General features: G+C 33.2%; 4 protein-coding genes, 1 long non-coding RNA gene and 1 other non-coding gene across 7 annotated transcripts; 5 read left to right on the top strand and 1 right to left on the bottom strand.

Annotated features, from left to right (window-relative positions):
• On the top strand, positions 1,168–1,576 carry LOC109328528. The gene is made up of 2 exons (XR_002105448.1): positions 1,168–1,282; positions 1,344–1,576. It is a non-coding gene; the product is annotated as an uncharacterized LOC109328528 (long non-coding RNA).
• LOC109328527 (40S ribosomal protein S26-3-like) lies at positions 1,310–3,367 on the bottom strand. 2 transcript variants are annotated; one of them, XM_019562029.1, is made up of 5 exons: positions 3,285–3,367; positions 3,087–3,179; positions 2,764–2,848; positions 2,536–2,669; positions 1,310–1,562 (listed from the first exon to the last, which is right to left on the bottom strand). In XM_019562029.1, the coding sequence occupies exons 1-5, from the start codon at positions 3,285–3,287 to the stop codon at positions 1,488–1,490; spliced, it is 390 nt and encodes a 129-aa protein (XP_019417574.1). In that variant the 5' UTR covers positions 3,288–3,367; the 3' UTR covers positions 1,310–1,487. The 2 variants fall into 2 exon arrangements, with proteins under 2 accessions (XP_019417574.1, XP_019417575.1); XM_019562030.1 differs by having other exon boundaries at positions 3,266–3,321.
• Positions 3,817–3,900, top strand: TRNAM-CAU. Its single transcript is given in 2 exon segments — positions 3,817–3,854; positions 3,865–3,900. It is a non-coding gene; the product is annotated as a tRNA-Met (tRNA).
• LOC109327619 (ABC transporter D family member 1-like) lies at positions 7,422–17,945 on the top strand. The gene is made up of 25 exons (XM_019560794.1): positions 7,422–7,483; positions 8,054–8,300; positions 8,821–9,045; positions 9,436–9,633; positions 9,790–10,244; positions 10,385–10,523; positions 10,603–10,681; positions 10,815–11,053; positions 11,146–11,450; positions 11,533–11,638; positions 11,735–11,893; positions 12,309–12,408; positions 12,485–12,593; positions 12,898–12,988; positions 14,315–14,439; positions 14,563–14,712; positions 14,812–14,884; positions 15,227–15,407; positions 15,494–15,652; positions 15,781–15,939; positions 16,017–16,238; positions 16,481–16,644; positions 16,894–16,946; positions 17,060–17,138; positions 17,836–17,945. The coding sequence occupies exons 1-25, from the start codon at positions 7,422–7,424 to the stop codon at positions 17,920–17,922; spliced, it is 3,966 nt and encodes a 1,321-aa protein (XP_019416339.1). The 3' UTR covers positions 17,923–17,945.
• LOC109328526 lies at positions 20,039–20,826 on the top strand. Its single transcript, XM_019562028.1, has one exon. It carries the CDS (start codon positions 20,061–20,063, stop codon positions 20,643–20,645), a length of 585 nt encoding a protein of 194 aa, XP_019417573.1. The 5' UTR covers positions 20,039–20,060; the 3' UTR covers positions 20,646–20,826.
• Positions 22,157–22,986, top strand: LOC109328525. The gene is made up of 2 exons (XM_019562027.1): positions 22,157–22,250; positions 22,316–22,986. The coding sequence occupies exon 2, from the start codon at positions 22,329–22,331 to the stop codon at positions 22,923–22,925; it is 597 nt and encodes a 198-aa protein (XP_019417572.1). The 5' UTR covers positions 22,157–22,250; positions 22,316–22,328; the 3' UTR covers positions 22,926–22,986.

Raw genomic sequence — 23,320 nt, 5'->3', positions numbered from 1 at the left:
CAATCAAAACACAGCTTATATTTTGTCTATGATATTGAGTCAATGAATAATACGACCGGCCATTTTATAATGTATACATCATTAATTTGAAAGAAGGATTTAAAAATAAGAGCATATTTTTTTCTCTAGCACCCATTTTATTCATGCTTTGTCCATCCTTTCTAAATGTATTCTTTGAGTATCAAGCTATTTAGAGGTCTCAACTTTTAGTCTCTTTAGGATTTCAATTTTAGAGATTTAAATGAAAAGTGAATATTTGAGAGACATGAAATACATTTGTGAGAAAACTATTTTTTTATTTCCACTAAAAAAACTTAACTTACAAACGAACTTATGTGACAATTTGTTTTTAATCAAACAAGTGAGAACTAGCAAATGAACTTGTTTGAAACATATTCCTCACACATTGGCTATCAATTGGAAAATGAATGATGTAGACACATGAAATACACTTATAAACCTACTCATGTAAACATCATCCATTACACATTTTGAAGCACTAGAACCAATCAGAAATATCTAGTTGCAAATAATTTAAAAAAAACTAGAAAAAAGTTTGAAGGTCAAGGTTAATGATGAAGAAAATTAGACTATATTTTGCTCAGGTTCCACCTCAAATTAAAACCTTCCCTCTTTATCTGATTTTCTGTGTGAAACGGGAGCCATTACACCAGATTACAGTTGAACCTTACAAAAAACTTAGTTTATATTTTAATAACTTGATGGCTGACTTTATTACTTCATTATGTTTCAAAGCTTATATTTAAGGATAGATGGCATACCAAATTTATTATATTTAGTTTAAAATACCCTTATTCAACCCTTATCTATTTCTTATAATTAAGAAAGATGGGCAGTGAAAACAAAATAATAATAAATAAATGTATAGTTGAAAGAGGATGTATAATTAACATTCTGGCTAACATTTGGAACAAAATAAAGACAAAAATATATATAGTGTAACAATTTTTTGCACTATTACTACATTATCTTTCATTCATTTTTAATCATTATTGACTTTTAAATTAAAGTAATGTAAATGAACGATGAATGATTCAATAACTATGTATAATTTTTTGCACTATCAATGTATACATATTACACTCCAAAATAAATAGGGTCAGAACACCCAAAACATCTACATTAAAGATGGGAGTAGCTTCTGATGTTGCCCTCTTTGCAAAGTATTTATTGTTTGGAACATTCTAAGGAATGTCTACAAATTTAACTACAATATTGCATGCATTCTCAACAAAATCACCAAATTATAACAGTTGAAAAGGTAATGGTCAAGGGACACAAGGCATTCTCAATAAAATCATAAAATTATAACAATTGAAAAGGTAATGGTCAAAGAGACAAAGGGACAATTTTAAGAGAGCATAACATTCCTGACTTAAAATAGAAGTTCCAAAATCAAGCAGCAAATGGGACTTATGTTTATCACAAAATTAGCCCAATAAAACCTAAACTCTTGGAATATGCTTTTAGGCACGGGGAGGAGCAGCTGCTCCAGCAGGACGAGGTGCCTGACCTGGCTGACCAGGCCTTGGTGCATCCTCCTACAAAAGAACCAGACAAATTTTCATCAACCACAAGCCGCATTGACTCAAAATAAAGGAAATAACTAAAGATCACCTGTTGCTAAAAATTTCATGTGCGGAGAACCAAAGTATATTGATGTAAATATTGGACAATCTCGTTAAAAACACATTGAACAAGATATGAATTTCCTTTATATGCCAAAAAGTGGGTATCTTTTCTTAAAGCACAAAACAAACTCATTGTAATATGAAACTTCAACTAAGTTTCTCAAAAATAACAGCAATAGTGTTTGGCTTCGGCAAAGTAAAACGACCACCTTGTTTGGTAACAGGCCTTCACATTGACATTCACAAGTCTATAAAATAAACACTATAAAAAGTACAGTTTGTATAATAATATCCAATTGACATAACAATTGAAAAGCATCAAAAACCAACATTCACACTTTCAATTCAACCTTTCAATCATATTAGGTCAAATGCAAGAATGAATTACAATTTCAATTAGATTGGAGTTGTGCATATTTGTATTTATTTGAGCTGTTTCAGTGCACATTCAGTTCAAATAATTTATTCTAATTCAGTGCACTTTCAGTTAAAGTCATTTAGTTGATTCAGAATGACTCCTTAGGAGTTTAGTTGTTACAGAACTTCTGCAGAATGTGTGTCGTTGCCTATATTAGGTTCCCGATTTCTGTTGTGTAAAACGAATGGTGCCTTTTCCTATTTAAAGTCCCCTGAGTTTGGGATAAACATCATGCTGTAAGCATATTACTTCTTGTATAAAAGGTCCCCTTTATATTTTCCGGAAACAGTTATAGCATGCATCCTATCCTAACACTAATAGGTTTTTAAAACTAATTTGGCAACATAGTAATGGCATTAGTAACACATTAGAGTAAAAAAGGGACAACACAACATAAGACTCAATTGCATTAACATAGCATAAGGGAAAGCAAAATTCAGAAATGGATACAACAAAAATACTTACCCTGCGCCTGATGAAGCGCTGTGGGGGGTCACGCTTCCTCCTATCAGTGCGGGAACGAACCCTCACAACATGAGAGTGAATAGCACAGGAAACACAGTAATGCAACTTCACATACAGCTTCGGAAGAGCGTATTCTACAAACAATAAACCAAAAACAAAATCAACAACAACTTCATTTCACATAAAAAGAGAATCAACAAAATAATAACAAGGCGAAAAGAATATTACGTTCATAGACACAAGCCTCCTGCACATCTCTAACTGCAGCCTGCTCAACAATGTTTCTCACCACAAATCGCTTAATCGACTTATCCTTTAATCAAAAATTGCATACCCAATATCAGAAACTTAAAAAAAACAGGCTTTTTCTTCAAACACCGTATTCACAATCCAATAATTAAAATTCAAAAACTCTAATATTCATTCATGCTTTTCTTCAACACAAGTGTAACAGCCATTCAGGCATTTCATCAAACACCATGTGATCATTACTTTAAATAAAAAATAATAATAAAGCAGAATGAAATCAGAGATGGGTAAGATGAAAATACCTTTGGGCAGCATTTACCACAGTTAGAGCAACGAATGAACTTGACATGGCCACGGCCATGCTTGTTACGTCCACCATTCCTACGCTTGAATGTCTGAAATTGAACAGAGAAAGTGAGAATAATAATAATAAGAAGAAGAAGAAGAAGAAGGAAATGAATGAAAGGAATAAGGATAGAACCATTGAAGATGAAACTAACCATGATGATGATGGTGAAGTTCTCAGAAAGTAGGGTTTGAGCAGCTTATGGAGAAACTAATAACCATGCTCGGGCTTCTCCTTTCTCTTGTTTATATATTTCAGCCATACATCAATGTCCAATGGCCCAGCCCAACTCATCACACAATAACAACACTATGTTTCGGAATTGCGAGTTAGGTTTTAGGAAGAAATACGATATTTCATATTTTATAAATGAATTTCATAATCACTAAATATTTATCTTCTTTACATTGAACAAAGATTATGTATCTAAAAAAATTAGATTCCTATTTTTCAAGCTAATCACATTGCATCAAGTAAAATAAAACAAATATTTTTTATTTTTATGATTTTTTTAACTAATTGACCATTTTTTGATTTAATTAAAATACAATAAGACACAAAATGTTTGGACATAGGATATTCATTCCTTATTTCCTTTACATTATTACCCTTTAAAATCAAATTTCAAAAAGGAATTCTAATCTAATAAAACAACACGTAACTATAAAAACAAATAAAGAAGGCATGGGGTGGTGGCGCAGTTGGCTAGCGCGTAGGTCTCATAGCTACGAGAAATCCTGAGGTCGAGAGTTCGAGCCTCTCTCACCCCATTTTTTCATTTTTAAATTATATTATTTGGTGATTTTTAAATTTTCTGGAATATATGAATGCAATTACAAGCAAAGAAATTCCCCTGCTAATGATTTATGTGTACAATTTGCCATCATTGCTTCTTTTATTTTCACACGAAAATTTTCACATTTCATGTTACTCGTAGAGATTTGGTTCTTTATATATAAGATTTGTGCTTTATTTATAGAGTGAGTTTTATAGAAAATACTTGTGAAATTGATACCTTGCATTAGTTTTTTTTTAATTATTTATAATATAATCTTATTTAGGGAACTTAATACTAAATGGCAAATTCTTTGGTATTTTTTGATATTGTGATAACTAGTTATCTTTCATTCTTTTGTACTTGTGATTATTGTGAATCCAAGTAGTATACATGGACTCTATGGATGACTGTTTCAAGTGTTTTTATGTGATAGTACAACTCAATGTCAATGAAAGTTTTTACCATATTGATGTAACAATTGTGATTTATGAGACTGAATGTTCGATGGTAAAATCTAATAAGAGAAATAGACACAATACAATAAAATTGAGATGATGAGAATGTTTGACAGTGGTGGCTGGTTGTGGTTTCTAGTCTAATGGGAAGTGGTTATGGAATATTCACTGGAGGTGAAACCTCTTTGAGTGGGAATTAGACATAGTCACAAGGTTATATGATCTCATTCAGCATTACTCTTGCACTAGTGGAGTCGATGATAAATAGAAGTGAAATCTTGACAAATATGATTGTTATATGGTTAAATTTGTTTATCTTATTCAGCTCAATTTTACTCCATCAAAATTAGGTAGCATTCTTAATTTGAGTTGGGTTAAAGGTGTGCCTTCTAAGGTATGTTGTTTTAATCTAGTTCCTAGAGGCATAGTTGCTTTAAAATTGGAGCTTTTCAAGAGAAATATCTTGAGTGAATATGATATAACTTGCGGTTTGTGTTTATTAAATGATGAACATTTGGACCATCTTTTTGTCTCTTGTCCTAAATGTTTGGAGGGGTTTCTACTCGTGGCTTCAAGTCCAAGTTAATATCATAGCTATAATTATTGAGTTTGTCCATAGTCATGATGTTTTATATATTTTCGTAAAGGGAGACCTTTATAGAAAATGTTGTGGTTTCTTGTTATTCGGTTTGTCTGGACTATGAGGAATGAAGTCATTTTTAGGGTGAAACAGCTAGTTATATTCACATCTTGGACTTGATTCAGGTTAGATCATAATTATGACTTTCTAATTTCGTTTGTATAAAATCTGTTTCTTTTTCGCTATGGTGCATTGCACCTTCTTCTTGTATTGAACTATTATATAACATGTAACCGAGTTAACACCCCTTATGCTCTTTATAATACTTTTGCTTACAAAAAAATTAAAGATAAAGTTGGGTTAATGCCTTATGAACTAGTTTATAGCTTGTAGTCATATAAACAATTGAAATGTCATAATTATATCGGTAGCTTATTAAACTAAAGTTATTCGATAAACTAGCTTTTAAACTAACTGAAATTTTAAAATTGACTAAAAAAACAATATAATTTAGTTAGAGGTAACCAATATAATTTTTAAATATTTTAAAAGTTAAAGTTGATAGAGAAACTATTGAAAATTACTAGACTCCTTCACTAAAAAATGAGCAAGACTCCTTGGAGATGTCAATTAATGGAAAATACATGGAAAAATCAAAAGATAATGACACTTTTATCATTTACTTTAATTATCCTAATTATCATTTTTAGTAATGAAGAGGATTCTGAAACGAATAGCTTCATTCATAGACATGCACGCCAAAATATAAAAGAATAAGGCTTGGAAACTACAATAAAATTGACAACACCCCCACCAATGAAAGAGAATAAATATAAGAGTAAAAATTAGTTTGGTCTGTCAAATTTCTACCTATGTTTATATATTTCTTAAAAATTTTAAAAACTCAAATAGTGTCTAGAAAATTTAAATGTGTGAAGTTAGTCATTTTTCACGTTTTTTACTCACAATTTTACCAAACTTAACGGTCAACTAATTTACAAAATAGTAAAATTATATTTAAAATAAGATTGTAATATATTTGAACCGATAGGTAGAACTTTATATATAATTAGTGTATGATCTATTATTCATTTGTATTACTTTTATTTATTTAGATAGATGATACACTATTTGTGTGAAAAATACTACTCATAAATAAATACTTATTCAATTTCTCATCTTTATTTTACTTATCAGTTTTTTTCTCACAAAAATTGAAAAACCAAAATCGTCTTCCAAAATTTCGAATGTAGTGAAATTAGTGTTTGTTAGTGTCAAATTAATCAAACAAAAAACATGTTAAACAAATTTATTTGACATACATTTGAAATAAAGCTTGAGATCATTCTGAATTTTACAAATTTCGAGAGACCAAACTATCAAGTCGAAAATCGGCATTGAAATAATGATTATGTACATATTTTAATTTCCCTCATTAATGAAACAACCGTCCTTTCCTATATTCTCTTCTCCGTCCACTATGTTGGTTCTCTTAACTCTTGGTTACATCGCCATAGTTGGTATTCTTTCTAAACTTATGTGTTTATTCGCCTTTATTTTTTGTGGTAGTCACTAGGGACCTTGAATTTTAATGTGTTATATAGTTACTACATTCTAATGGTGGTGCAAGTAAGGTTACTACATTCCGAGTTTTCTTCAATACTGATAACAGTTTCTTCGCTTGTAAGTATAAGACTGTGTCACCTTTACGGTTTTTTAGAAACATAATACTACCTTAGTGTTTGCAAATGTATGTGTGATCATATACACTTCATAAGGTTGAAGAGTGACAATGCTACTTAGTGGTTCCGTCTTCATATTTATATACGATTATTATGTTCATGTAGTTTGACATGCATGTATAGATAAATGTCCATTTTTCATCACGTGACTAAGGCTATGTTGCATGAACAAGGGATTGGTACTTGGTATTTAAAAATTTAAGGTAGGAGTACGCTAATATACTAATATGTAAGACTAATTATGTGACTCATATTCAGTATCATGATGTGACTAAGAACAAAAAGGGGGAAACCTTTAGTTTCTATCCGAATATTATAGTTTTGAAACAATTCACACCAAAGGAGTACCTAATAGTACCGATACCCAGTACATACCCGATATGAGTACTTTACCTTCTTTGACGTACGTATGCAATAACTCGGAGGTCATAGGTTTGAGTCGTGGAATCAGTCTCTTGTAAATGCAAGGTTAGGTCGCATACTATTGACTCACGAAGTGGGTTCGACACTTCCTTGACCCCACACATCGAGTTTTGTAGTGTGTAGCACTAAGTTGCTCTTTGCCCATTTTTAGTTTGACATGTATGAATGATATTTACAATGCCTGCAGTTTGGTTGCTCAGATATCATTGTGCATGGAATTTATAATGTTTGCTGGATTTTCTCACTCCGGACTATAAGAGGAACAATCTCATCGCTTCAACTTTTTCGGTAAGGGAGAGGTTGATCTTCTAATATGCCTTCCCTTCAGCTGTTGCAACTAACTCAGCATGGCCAGCGGTTTATGGCTTCGAGGAGGTATTCGCTTTTGTTCTTTATGTTTCTTGTGGCGATGTCTAATCTCGTATCCGAAACGAAGTGACTTACAATTTGTCGGAATTTGTCTGCCTTCTGATCAACTTCATGAAGTTTGCAATTTTATCAGCTACTTAGTTCATAATTCCACGTAAGTTCCGAAAAGTGCATCACTTTCACCCAGTTAGAGATTTTTTTTTATCACATTCTCTTCATGTAAAATGGAATACATAATGCTAAAAACATTAGAACTGTAAAGAAATTGCAGAAATACTCAAGACTTATAAAAGTTCCACAAAATAAAAAAACTAAAAAGATGGGATGAGATAATCTTATACTATTCCGAAATCCCTATGCTGCAAACTTCTGGTGTTTTTTGAGTTTAATGTTTAAACTCTTACAAATTGGTAGCAGTTATCCATAATTGCCATTAGAAGTTGGAATGTAGAAACTTGCATACATGACATGTTGAATTATTCTTTTTGATTTCAACATTAGCATCATACACTTTGATTATAATGGCCTTGTTTCCTTGTATTAGCAATGATATTTTCTCATCGTGGTTAACGACAGGAAAACTTTACTACTTGCAACTGGTATCTTAGCTGCTGGTGGAGCAGCTGCATATATGCAATCAAGGTTCAGAGCTAATAAACATGATGAAGAAGTCACAAAGGACGAGGTTGCGAAGAATGGTTCTGCATCGAAAAATAAACAAAAGAAAGGGGGTTTTAAGTCACTTAAAGTTCTTACTGCAATTCTTCTGTCTGAGATAGGCAAATCTGGAGCTTGCAGCCTTTTAGCTTTAGTTGGCACAGTGGTAAGCTGATTTTGTTTTCGATGTGTTATAAATATAAAACCATTCATTTACCTTCACCGAATAGCTTAACGATCCGTAAGACCATGTTATATTTCATAAAGGATTTTATTTTATATTAGTTGTTGGACTAGGAACTGCGATTACAACTGTGATCGCTACATGGTCCGGAAGGAAAGGCAGAATGCATGTATAGCAGACAGTATAATTATTATCTTTAATCGGATTAGGGATAAGAGCATAGGTCTTGGTTCTGATCTTAGTAATATATATGGTTTGGATTTACTACTGTGTATACTTATATAGACAAGACATATAAGCTTGCTCAGACTGCGGTTGCTTACCTGTAGGAATGTGAGTGCTTAGAATATCAGTATGCACACGTGGTCGTGTAAGTAAATGAAATCGATGGAATAATGAAGACGGTTCACTTTATTTGAATGTCGAAACCTCGAGCCTTGTTAGTTTTGTATGCAAACAGGGTATAAATAATACAGACTTCAAAATTTTCATGTATTTGCAGGTGCTGCGAACTGCTTTGAGCAACAGGATAGCACAAGTGCAAGGCTTCCTATTTCGTGCTGCTTTTCTTCGACGTGTGCCATTGTTTTTCCGGCTAATATCAGAAAATATTATTCTGTCCTTCCTCTTATCAGCCATTCAGTCTACCTTGAAGTACTTAACTGGGACTTTGGGTCTGCATTACAGAAAAATATTGACAAAGCGTATCCATTCGCACTATTTTGAGGTATAAATTGTTGAATCGCATGTGAATGGTTATATCTGTTTTAGACAGTCTATGTTTAACTATTGCTCAACTTATATTCCTAGCTCCCACTGTTGTATGAATGTCGGTATTTAGTTGCCCATAGGTTTAAGGTTTTGGGCTGGTTCGGCTCAGGACTATCCTGGATGCTTTTCTATCTCTTCTTCCGAAGTAGAAGTTACTTCAGAACGTTCTACTTTCTCCACAAAGAAGAGTAACTATCCAATAAGTTCTATAAAATTCTAGGTGTGCATTGCCATATTTGGTTGTGTGTGAATAGTAGTCTTAATTGGCTTGTTAAGCCTATAGATTTTTTGTTGTAATACTCTATTTTTTACCATGGTTTTCGTTTATCGTTTACTTTGCTTTCAGAACATGACGTATTACAAAATATCACATGTTGATGGTCGGATAACTAACCCGGAGCAAAGAATTGCCAGTGATGTGCCAAGGTTCTGTTCGGAGTTGAGTGAAATTGTACAGGATGATTTAATAGCAGTAACTGATACACTTCTATACACTTGGCGGTTGTGTTCTTATGCTAGCCCAAAATACGCCATCTGGCTATTGGTAACTATGTACTTGAACCGTACTTTTTCATAGAGTTCTCATTAGCAGCTGCTATCCATAACTTTTGAATTTTGTTTCGGCGGAGGCTATTGAGAACTTAGATAATGTGTTAGAACCAGTGTTTGTCTTCTCAATTTACTGTTCTGGCATTTTCAGGTCTACGTACTTGGATCCACGACCGCAGCCAAAATCTTCTCCCCCACATTTGGGAAACTTATGTCCAAAGAACAGCAATTGGAAGGAGAGTATCGACAGCTTCACTCACGATTAAGGACTAACTCAGAAAGTATAGCATATTACGGTGGAGAGAAGAGAGAAGAATCTTATATTCAGCAGAAGTTTAAGACCTTGGTTAAGCACATGAAAGTTGTGCTTCATGACTATTGGTGGTTTGGCACCATTGAAGACTTTTTGTTGAAGTACCTCGGTGCTGCTGTTTCTGTTATTTTGATTGCCGAGCCTTTCTTTACTGGTCACCTAAATCCTGATAGTTCGACTTTAGAGCGTGCAGAGATGTTAAGCAATCTAAGATATCATACGAGTGTCATATTTTCCCTATTTCAGTCTCTAGGAACACTTTCTATCAGTACAAGACGGCTCAATCGTCTCAGGTATACTCGACCTTTCGTATCTGTAATTTTTAAAAGTTAATATTAGAGGCTTTTATTGGTACCCTGCATGGCTCATGCAATTCCTTCTCGAAATTCATTTTATCTGCCTGCACGATCTGACCTATCTGTATGTACTGCAGTGGGTATGCCTATCGTATTTACGAGTTAATGGCTGTATCAAGGGAGCTAAGCTCGGTTGATGCCAAACCTTCAATGAAAAGAAAAGAAAGTAGACATTGCATAAGTGAAACTGACTACATTGAATTTAATGATGTCAAGGCATGTAATCTCTACTCAAATAACTATTTACTGTATTGTGTTCATCATGTATTAATAGGAACTGTGCACACTAATTCAGGTTGTGACCCCCAACGGTAATCTCTTGGTGGATCGTCTGAACCTTCGGATTGAGTCAGGCTCAAATCTTTTGATTACAGGTAGCCATCTAAACTCTCTTTTTTGGTGGCTCTTCCTTTTATTTCTTGTCTTGGATAGGCCAGGATTGGAAATTGATGTGCTTTTTGTCAACCTTTATTATTTGACTTGTTATTGGTGATTATTTGGCTGAAGGTCCAAATGGCAGTGGAAAGAGCTCGCTTTTCCGGGTTCTAGGTGGTCTTTGGCCATTGATATCTGGATATATTGCGAAACCTGGCGCTGGCTCTGATCTTAATAAGGAGATTTTCTATGTTCCACAAAGACCATACACTGCTGTAGGGACGCTTCGTGATCAGCTAATTTATCCTCTTACTTCAGATCAAGAGGTTGAACCACTCACCGATAGCAGGATGGTGGAACTATTGAAAAATGTAAAGCTCACACCTAATCCTTTCTTTCTCAATCTCACATAAATTTTTGTTTTTGACTGTTTTCATTGGAATTGTGTGTATATGTATTCAAGGTTGACCTTGAACATCTGTTGGACCGTTACTCGCCCGAGAAAGAGGTAAACTGGGGTGATGAACTTTCTTTGGGTGAGCAGCAGAGGTTGGGCATGGCTAGACTTTTCTACCATAAGCCTAAATTTGCAATTCTTGATGAGTGCACAAGTGCTGTCACTACTATTATGGAAGAACGATTTTACGCTGAAGTCCGGGCCATGGGAACATCATGCATTACCATCTCACACCGCCCAGCGTTAGTTGCATTCCATGATCTGGTTTTAGCCTTAGATGGTGAAGGAGGATGGGTTGTTCATGATAGAAGGTTGGAACTTTACTATACTGCTAATCGTTTGTTCTACTTCCGGGTTACGTTTTTGTTTATAAGATTCAGGTTTAAACTCCAGGGAGGACTCTTCTATTGAAATGAAGATTCCTACAATGGAGGCATCAGAGACAAAGCGACAGAGTGAGGCCAAGGCCGTTCAGCAAGCATTTTTCATGAACAAAAAGGTTTAAATATTTTCGGACTTTTTTTTCTTCTTTCGATGCCTTCATTGTTAATTGTTTTAGACTGATTATGAAGAATTCCACACTTTGTGACCCTAGGACTCTGCATCCTCAAATTCAAAGGCACAATCATATATTTCAGAGGTGATAGCATCATCTCCATCTACGAATTATTCTATTTCTCCATCCGTTCTTCCCCAACTCCGTGGTAATACAAGGATATTGCCGTTGAGGGTTGCTTCCACGTGCAAAGTATTGGTAAGTACCTCGTGCAAATATGCTTTTAATAACTTCCATGGTAGTGATTAATCTATATGCTTGTGTTTATCATTTATAAAAATGGAAAATCATAGGTGTCGATATTTGGCTGCGGTCACGGTCACGGTCATATAAGCCAAAGCATGATCTCTTTAATCAAGTTCAACGTGTTACTGCAATTATAATTTCTCTTCATTCTGTCTTTAAGCTTATCTTTTTCAGTGACACATTTCCAATCTCGTAATCGAGTGGAATGAGATAACTGCTAATAAATACAGAGATGTTTATGCATTATGTTCACGATGTCTTACAACAACCGTTGTCGTAGAAGGGTATGCAATGTATGCACATGAGTTAATCTATAACTAGAATATAATTTAGGTGCATCTTTCTGATGCGCACTGCTCGCTTTCAGGTACCCACTGTATTTGATAAACAAGGTCTGCAAATGCTTGCTGTTGCTTTTCTTGTCGTTTCGAAAACATGGGCCTCAGATCGTATTGCGAAACTGAATGGTATTTTCCGATCTTTGACTTTTCTTTGCACTGAGTATCTCTGCAGTTAATGTTAAAAGAGAATATATGTTTTCAGGTAAGGTTATGAAGTATGTTTTGGAGCAGGATAGAGCTTCCTTTATTAGGATAATTGGTGTAAGTGTTCTCCAAAGTGCTGCTGCTTCTTTTATTGCACCTTCTATAAGGTAATTGGTACATACTCATCTGGATTCTCCTAAGTCCTAAGTCGTAACCCTTTCCGGAAACTGATAATGCTATATGGCATTATCAGTTTCCTTAGGATCAAACTCTGATGTAGATTCACTACATATTATTGCTGTTGAACTTTTCATTACACCTTAAGGAAATTTATAACCCTGTTATTGTATATTTTATGATATATGTGTATATATAGCTAGAAGAAACTATGAGAAAGTTAAATGAGTGAACTTATTGACATAACAAGCCTTTAAAGTAGCAAAAATGAGTGAAGTATATCTTGTTCTTCAGACACATGACAGGCAGCCTGGCCCTCGGGTGGCGGATTCGTTTGACACAACATCTTCTCAAAAACTACTTGCGAAACAATACATTCTACAAGGTAATTGGATATGAATTGTTCAATAGTTCTTCTTTTCCTACCCTTATTAATTTAACATTGTAAGCATGTTATGCATTTGTACTTGAATTTAATGTGGAACTTTTCTTGAAATGATTTTGTGGCTCAGTTAATTTTTCTTGTACTTGAAGATGGACTCATGAAAATAAAGGATAGATTCAAAAGAGTTTCATATTTAAGCATTATGGTGTTTTTTTGTTATAACCAATGGATCTCCTCACGGCCTCACCCTATGGATAACCCTCCCATTTAGTGTCGCTCACAGGAATCAAATATTTGACCTTTGTCCTAGTATGAAACTTGGGGGTTGAGTGTGGCCTTACACCACTAGACCAATGTCTTGTTGGTCAAGTATTCTGGTGTTTGATATTTATATACAAAGATCAATGAATGCTTCTGGTATTTACAAGGAAAATAAGCACTAACTTTTAACATTTCCAATACTACATTTAACTCGCCTACTTCCTAAGTTATATTAGTTGCAATGGTTCCAATGTGGATTATCATTTGCAACACTAACACAAATGGTTTGAATGCAAATTATTATATCGAACACTCCCCTTCAAGTTGGAGCATGAAGATCAAATGCTCCAAGCTTGTTGAACATATAATGATTTTGAGGACTTCGGAAACTACATTTTGCTTCTTACTCTTCCAAGAGACAAGGTTTCCCCAAACAAAAATACAATACCTTCTATCACTGTGAGGTCATGCCTGATCAGCATTAGCGAAAATGCAGCATGTTGCTATAGAGCTTCCACTATGTGGAGGGTCTATGGAAGGGTTGAACCCATTATGTGGGTCTAATTAGCATTTACATAAGCAACTGAATGGCCCTTATTTTCATATTACAACCCCTTTCAGGGAGAACCCTTGACATATATGATTTGAACCATTATATCCCCTGACTATCCGAAAAGACGGTGTAGAAACTGACTGGAAATACTAACATCAAAGGATATATCCGGCCTAGTCATTGTGGCCGAATAGGGGTTTCATTGATCTAGTACTTGTTTAACATTGGGATCCATAGGAGCATCGACTGGTTTACAATCTAGCCTTCGAGCTTCTTTCAGAATTTCAATAACATTTCTTTTGGAGATAGCAATGCAACCCATTGATTGTGCTATTTCAATCCTAAGAAAATTTATGTGAGTTTGCTTGAGTGAAAAGTATGATTTATTCTATATCATTCTGTTATGACTTATGAATAATTAGAATCTATTGAAGACTAGTTTGGCCTTGATGTACTTTACACAGATGTTTGGTACTTGGTTTCAAATTCCTGTTACATGCATTTCCTTCTAGGTCTTCAACATGTCAAGCAAAAATATCGACGCAGACCAGAGGCTAACTCATGATTTGGAGAAGTTTGCAACCGACTTGTCTTTACTGGTCCCTGGATTAGTAAAGCCAACTGTGGATATTGCGTGGTGAGTACTTCCGGTCATGAAATCGAGTTATTACTTGTGTATATTTTACTATTGAATTAACATATTTGATTCATGTTCTTTTATTCTATTGAATTATCTGAGTATTTTTTTGTTTTTGTTAAGGTTCACATGGAGAATGAAGCTGTTAACTGGCCAGAGGGGAGTTGCCATACTCTATACTTACATGTTACTTGGTCTCGGATTTCTTAGAATTGTTACTCCCGATTTTGGTGATTTGATAAACCAAGAACTAGCACTTGAAGGAACCTTTAGGTAAACCAATTCTATCTTCTACTGTCCCTATCATGACACTAATACAAATAGGCCCTTGGAAATGATTCTGACATTTTTTCCACTTCATGCTTATGCTAGGTTCATGCATGAAAGACTCCGTACTCATGCCGAATCTGTTGCTTTCTTCGGAGGTGGTGCCCGTGAAAAAGCTGTGAGCATCCTAACTTCACCATATTAATGTCTTTTCTTTAAGGTCTTCTGTTTAGAAAGATAAAAACTTAGAATGGAAATTGCTTCACACAATCAAAGTGTGGATGGTTGAATAGTAAAACTCATTCACACTCCACCTATCAATTTTTGGACATACCATTTCATACTATTTATGAGATGATTTTATTTGTCTTATAAAACTTAATTTGATGTTAGAGTATAGAATATGTGAATGTGATTAGGTTGCAGGTTTGAAAGGAGAAGTTTGGATTATTTCTTTTGCTTTATGAATTTTGGTTATTGCGAGGACCGAGGCAAATTTGACTCTCTTAACATGGTGCAGATGGTTGAATCAAGATTCATAGAGCTTCTCAACCATTCCAAGTACCTTCTAAAAAAGAAGTGGGTGTTTGGCATACTGGATGATTTTGTTACAAGGCAACTCCCTAATAACGTGACTTGGTTGCTTAGCTTGTTGTACGCCGTGGAACAACACGGAGACGGAGCATCAATCAGTAGCCAGGGTAAGATTATCTCGGCTTGTGTCAGTTACTCACACTTTAACTGCCTTTTGTCCCTCATTCACATATAAGGCACTATACTCTTACAGGTGATCTGGCAAATGGATTGAGGTTCTTAGCATCTGTTGTTTCTCAAAGCTTTTTAGCTTTTGGTGACATTCTTAAATTGGATAGAAAGTTTGTCGAGCTTTCCGGTGGTATTAATCGGCTTTCCGAGCTTGAAGAAATCCTGGATGCAGCACAGCCTGGTATCTCATCATCATTACTACTAAGTTTTATAAGCAAACATAAGAAATAATATGTTCATGTTTCATAGCAGTCATTCTTTACAAAAGTCAAATTATATGCTAATAACATTACATCTTGGATGATACAGCGAATTTCATCAGTAACGGAGCTATACTTCCATTGAAGAATTTTCGGTCTAAAGATGCTATTTCTTTTTCTAAGGTCGATATTGTAACCCCTAATCAGAAGATTTTGGCTAGGGAGTTGACATGTAACATTGAACTTGGAGAAAGCATGCTTATTACTGGTTTGTATAACTATATTGTATAAGATGAAATTCTTGTGATTAGAGTTTATATCTTACACATTTCATATGCTAAAAAGGTCCAAATGGAAGTGGAAAAAGTTCTGTTTCTAGAGTTCTCAGAGGACTTTGGCCAGTTGCAAGTGGAAAACTCTTTAGACCATCTGAAGATGTGGATCATTGTGGCATCTTCTATGTCCCTCAGAGGCCATATACATGCTTGGGTACCCTTAGGGATCAAATCATATACCCCTTGTCCCGCGAAGAAGCCGAGCTTAAGGCATTGAAGATGTATGGAACAGGTATCTTGGCTACCCTATCACTATGCTCATAGAATTGTTTAACTGGTCTTAGTCATGCTGACAAAGTTCAAAAATTTTGTCAAATTTCTATAAATTTAGTATCAAAATGTTACCTTGGTTAGTTTTTATTTTTCGCAAATCAATAATAACTTGATGTTCTCTTCTAATCATTAAAGGGTACTTGCATATGTTTATTTTTTTGTACCATTTTAGCTCTGATAATTGTAATGTTTATAATTCAGGTACATTGCACTCTGACACTGGAAATTATTTGGACACACGCTTGAAAGTTGTCCTAGAGAATGTTCAGTTGATTTATCTTTTAGAAAGGGATGAAAGAGGCTGGGATGCAAGTCCTAACTGGGGAGATATTCTTTCTCTTGGGGAACAACAGAGATTAGCCATGGTATGTGAATCTATCGGCGTATGCGTTTTATACATTGTCACTGTATTATCATCGCCGACTCTTTGAAAAAACTAATACAAATGAATGGTAAATGATTTACTGATTATCTATAAATCTTTATACTGACACTGCATACACATTACACTGGATATAGTATAGGCCTTATAACATTTAGAGGAACATATTTTAGTATGTTTATAACATTTCTCTCTTGTTTCAATTTTAACATTTACCTTTCTGTTCTGTAAGGCACGGTTGTTCTTCCATGAGCCTAAATTTGCTATCCTTGATGAGTGCACAAAGTATGTATTTTTTCTCTATGCATTTTTCTCTAGAGAAATTGTTTCTTATTTGTTGTTAACCTTGTTCTTCCTTGTTCTTCCTTGTTCTTATACCCTTCAAAAAATAATGGCAGTGCAACTAGTGTTGATATTGAAGAACACCTATATAGAGTTGCAAGGGATATGGGAATCACATTTGTTACTTCCTCACAAGTAAGACTCTATCTCTATATTATTTTATGATTTATAGAAGTAGTAGTATATTTTATCTAGAAAGAGCTTCTCTGTTTGTTGGGATAAGGCTACATACATCTATATTCCCTAGTCGCCGGGTCTCGCGCATTAGACCGTCCTTTTGGAAAACAATTATAGATGCAGTAGTATACTCTATCTTGAAAGAGTCTCTCCACTTGCTAGGGTAAGACTATGTATCTATACTATCCCATGCCATATTGAGTGGGAACTTCGTGCACTAGACCGTCATTTTAAGGAAAAATATAGCTGCGGAAAGAGTCACTCCACTTACTAGGGTTAGGTTGCATATATATATATATATCATCCCAAGCCATACTGAGTTGAAGCCTCATGTACTCGACAGTTATTTTAGGGAAAAATTATAGATGCAGCAGTACACTCTTTCTTTGCACACCACCCTTCGATTTTTATTTACTTATAGTTGTCCAAGTTATTAAGAGGGTAAATTTGATGTAACAGTATAGTTATTACTTAGTGATTATTAGAGTTTAAATCCTGGAAACAATTTATATTAATCAGACTCCAATAAGTAGGAGTTTTGTGTATTTCGTGACATTTTTCTATAGTTGAACAAGTTATTAACTTCTCTAAACTTAAACATGTATATTAACCATCCAAATCTGATCAAACTAATTATCTTTGCTACTGTTCCCAGCGCCCTGCTTTAATACCATTCCATTCTTCGGAATTGCGGCTGATTGATGGTGAGGGTAATTGGGAGCTTCGAAAAATCAAGCAATGATTTTATCAAGGTATTCAGACTCAATGCTATTTGAGATTTTACCAATTCTTCAAGATACAACCTGAATAAAGGATAAGCACGGAGTATAAAATTTTCGGGCTAATGGGGTTTGAGTAGGGTAAATATATGTAGACACTAGTCGAGTTCAAATACAAATTAGGTTTGTCAATTATAGCAGAGTGTAAGATTTTGGGCTAATGGGGTTTGGGTAGGGTAAATGTGTTGTGTTTTTATAGGACATTAGCTGAATTTGGTGGTTTTGGCATTAGACAATGCTTTGATGATATTCTTTATGATTTGAAAATAAAATCTTTATCCTTATTTAGTGACATGCATTATTTTTTAATTTATTATAATGCCTTTTGCAAGATGAAGAGAAATTGATTGACAACAAGTTACTCTATAATTTATGGACAACAAATTAAAGTAAGGACTTAGATTATTTTGTGTGATAAGAGCACAACACATTTTGTAAAATAAGGGTAGATATACCATAACTTGTTCACTTTATAAATAAATCATACTTTCAAATCATATAATTTATTATCAACAAACAACCAATACCTTAACCTTTACATGGCACTTGTTTATAAGTTCTGTGTTGTTTTATAATTTACTACATTGATTGATACAACTATATAGGATGAGCATGCTTTATAAATTGAGAGTAAAGAACTTTTATATCATTATTTTTCCATCTCTTTATACCAAACTAATAAAATCATGTCAATTAATATTAGTTATTGTTTTTGATAGTTGATAAAAAATTTATTGATATAATTTTATTAGTTGGCATGATCTTATTATTGATATAGAGATAGAGAAATAGTGGTATAAAAAATGTTAAGTTGAAGCAGCATTCATCTATAGTTGAGAAAGTAGATCAATAATAATTCTGATAATCTTTCCATCTTTTGATTAAATGTTGGTGATTTCAACTAGACTATTGAATTGTAAACCAATGCCATTGCAAATTGCACTAATAATCGTTTTACAAAATCTAACCTTTAGAGATTCTGAAGAAGCTTTGTTTATTGACTTATAATCTTCACCACAATCTCGTTTGATTTAAGATCTATGTTAGGGTTATAATATTCACAACTAAGATATTGGCCAAGAATATATATACACTCTTTATTAAAGTGTAAAAGGATAAGATGCAAGATCAGGTTATGTATTATGTATACATATCATAACCTTCCACGTCCAAAATTCAACAAAACAATAACTCAAACTTCCACTCTCATTTTTATAGTTAAAACACATAAACACATAACTAAGTTAGAATTACTCTATTAAAAATATAACTAAGTTAGAATTACTCTATTAAAAATATAACTAAGTTAGAATTACTCTATTAAAAATATAACTAAGTTAGAATTACTCTATTAAAAATATAACTAAGTTAGAATTACTCTATTAAAAATATAACTAAGTTAGAATTACTCTATTAAAAATATAACTAAGTTAGAATTACTCTATTAAAAATATAACTAAGTTAGAATTACTCCCACCATTAAATTCTATTAAAAAATTTATCCTACAAATTAAAATCACCTTAATGCATAACCTGCTCTTGCACTTAATGCAGAATAAATCTATTATTTGATCATGCACTGTGACCACACGTAAACACTTTAGTTTTTTATGAATTTTGATCATGGTAGCTAGGCCTACATGTTAACTTAAAAACAAAAAATGTGATACTCAATTTGTATTTTTCTGTAAGTTGAATAATGCATTCGTTAATAACAATAATAATAATAATGTTTCCATCTTTTTAGTCACAATGGAAGATTGCAATATTTTGCATGACACTTTTGAATTATAATCTAATATCCTTGCAACTAGAGAGTGCCATTTTAGAAAATCTACCCTTTTGAGATTCTGAACAAGCATTGTTTATTAACATATAATCTTTGCCACATATTATGTGATTTGAGATCTACTTTAGAGTTATAATATTAATATTCACATATAACTAAGATACCTCCCAATTACATGCATTCTTTTAAAGTGTATCAAGGATAAGATGCAAGTGTAGCCTATGTATATATATCATAGTCTTGCACCTTCAAAATTCAACAAAACAATAACTCAAACAAACCTGTTACTCATTATTTCAATTCTCTCTCATTATGGATTCATCTCATAATTTACCTTCCTTATGCTTTGAGCTTAGAATAATACAAGCCAAAAACATTGAGTGCATCAAATCTTCTGGAAACTCATTATTTGCAAGGTTTTATCTACCCACAGGAAACAACAACAAAATTCAACTCAACACCAAAAAGGTTTCCTCCAAATCTATGAATCCCTTTTGGAATGAGTCCTTTAATCTAGAATGTTCATGTCCTCAAGAATTCTTGGAGACCCTTGATCAGGAAAGCATGGTGTTGGAACTAAGGCAAAGAAAAAAGAAGATTTGGGGGTCAAATCTTATAGGAAAGGGTTTGATTCCATGGAAGAAAATTCTTGATTCATCAAATATGATGCTTAAAGAATGGGTGAAGATGGATTTGGTGAATGGAAGTGATGATATAATCAAGGCACCTGAAGTGCAAGTAGAGATAAAAATTAGGGTTAGTTCAATGGAGAATGAAGGGAATAACCAAACTAAGTGGGACAAGTGTGGGTGCAAAAATAGCCATGATCTTCATCCTTGGTTAAGTGCTGAAGATTATGATATTTTTACACTTGGGTCAGCTTTGGAAGCATTTTGAAATTTAATTTAGCAATGGATACATTAGACTAACATTATAGGATTCTTTGTTTTGATGAGTTTTTGTATTTTTTTTCTCTTCCACTTTAATATAACTTTGCCTATGAGCATTTTTTATTTATTGTTTGATTGTGTTATTAGTATAGTAGGTATATGATATGATTTATCTTTTAATTCTAGTCAAATTATCACAATTATTAGAAATTGGCAAAGCTTGTTGTGTATCTTCACACAAAAATACCTTGGTGTTTGTATCTTTCATAATTTGTGAGGTAAACCAGATTATATAGGATATGATAATATCACATATATAAATCAATCGCCATGGAAAATTTTAACTTGCATAAATTGTAACATAAATTATATTAGCATCCAAAACTTTACACTTTTACAAATATTTAAAACAAAAAATCCTCATCTCAAGTAAGTTCTATGTAAAGTGAACAAGTGAGATTGTATTCTTCTAACGAAAAGAAGAAGAAAAACTCTTCTACAGTGTGTTTATTTGTAAGGTGTGTTCACCTTTTATTTAATCCAAATTTAGTTTGATCCAACATTAACAAGTATGTAAGAATATTTTTCCATTTATTATTTTAATTTTTTTTTTTAAATTTAAAATTTTGATATCTCTTCATCCAAAATTTGTGATCAAGGGATGACATGTGTCATATTAGGGTCGCCATGAAGCACCACCCAACTATAGATGATATGTCTCATCCAAATGCAATTTTTTTAAAAGTAAAAGTATGGGAAAAAACTTAATCAACCCACCCAAAGATACCACGAATAACTATTTTTGAAGGCATTTTGAGTTTAGGGTTTGTTTTATATTAGGTATATGATATGATTTCTGTAATTCTTGTAAAATTGTCACAATTGTTAAAGACTTAAATCTCATATTGGTATACTTAGTGATAGAACTTCTTCTTCTTTTTTAAATAAAAGAAATTCATTGATAAAGACTAGTTGCACCCATCAAAGAATTTAGTAATAGAAGTTAAAAGAACATCCACACAATTGATTTTATCTTATAGTGGCCAGCAAAGGAGCCTAATACTTAAGACTTCAGTTTCTCACCCGTAATGAGTTGATAATAATAATAATAAATTGAATAATTTAACATGAATATAAATATATAATGTTTATTGAAGGGCTAAGTTAGTTGAAGCCAGCATTCAAGAAAACAATAATAATAATTTTGTATATATTAAGATATGTCCATATCTTTTGAATCAAGGTGGGTGAATATTGCAACATTACTTTTGAATTGTAAATTAAACCAATAACCATGCAATTTGCAAGAGTCATCTTAGAAAATCTAGCTTTTCTAGATCCCCAAGAGCCTTTGTTTATTAACATATAATCTTCACCACATTTTATGTGATTTGAGATCTATAATGTTAGAGTTATAATATTCACAACTAAGATAGTGGTCATGTATAAATTTTAATATAAACTCACTTTTAAGTGCTTAAGGATAAGAAGCAAGGGTAGCTTATTGGAAAGCACTTCCAACTTCAATTTCAACATATATAAATATGGTATATACATATCATAACTCTCCATCTTCAAAACTCAACACAATAATAACTCAAACAAATCTCTTACACTCTCTCTAATTTTCTCTCTCACTCTATTTTTTCTAGCTAAAAACACATAACTAGGTATACACCAACTCTTCTAGATGGGTTTGTCACATAAATTTCCATCCTTCAACTTTGAACTTAGAATAATTCAAACCCAAAACATTGATTCTATCAAGTCTACAAAAAACTCATTATTTGCTAGGTTCTATCTTCCTATAGGAAACAACAACCAAAGAATTCAACTCAACACCAAAAAAGTTTCCTCCAAATCTATATTACCCTTTTGGAATGAATCTTTCAATCTAGAATGTTCATGTCCTCAAGAATTCTTGGAAACCCTAAAGCAAGAAAGCATGATGTTGGAGCTAAGGCAAAGCAAAAAGGCTATTTGGGGGTCACATCTTGTAGGAAAAGGTGAGATTCCATGGAAGAAAATTCTTGAGTCACCAAACATGATATTTAAAGAATGGGTGAAGATGGATCTAGTAAGTAAAAGTGATTGTGAAGATGACATGCTTAAAGCACCTAAAGTGCAAGTGGAGATAAAAATAAAAGTGAATTCAATGAAGAAAGAGGAAAATATGTTGAATAAGTGGGATGAGTGTGGGTGCAATTATGGTCATGATCAACATGCATGGTTAAGTGTTGAAGACTATGATAATTTTGCACTTGGGACAACTTTAGAGGCCTTTTGATTTTTGATTTTTAGCAATGGATACACTAACATTAGTTAATTGTAGATCATATTATTTGAGTTGTCTTAGAATTTATATGATTTTTACTCTAACATATATAATTTTGCAAGGCCTCACCATTGGTTATATATTTTCCTAAAGTTGTATACTATAGGATGGTATGATTTCTTTAATTAAAATTGTCTCACATTTGTTAAATCTCCATGTTGGCAAAGCTTGGTGTATGTCTTTTTGTGTTTAACATTTTTCTACATACATAGGGCTGAGCATAAATGAAGTTCACATAAAAAAATAAGGAAAGTAGATAATAAGTACTTGATCCTTTAATTTTGAGGTGAATTTCAGTTTCATCCTTAAAGGGCTAAAATTATGGGGATAACTATATTATTTCTAAT

The sequence above is a fragment of the Lupinus angustifolius genome, chromosome LG15 (genome assembly GCF_001865875.1).
Source record: "Lupinus angustifolius cultivar Tanjil chromosome LG15, LupAngTanjil_v1.0, whole genome shotgun sequence".
In the NCBI taxonomy this organism is placed as follows: Eukaryota; Viridiplantae; Streptophyta; class Magnoliopsida; order Fabales; family Fabaceae; genus Lupinus; species Lupinus angustifolius.
The sequence above is the reverse complement of the archived record's forward strand: the minus strand, read 5'-3'. Positions and strand labels throughout refer to the sequence as shown.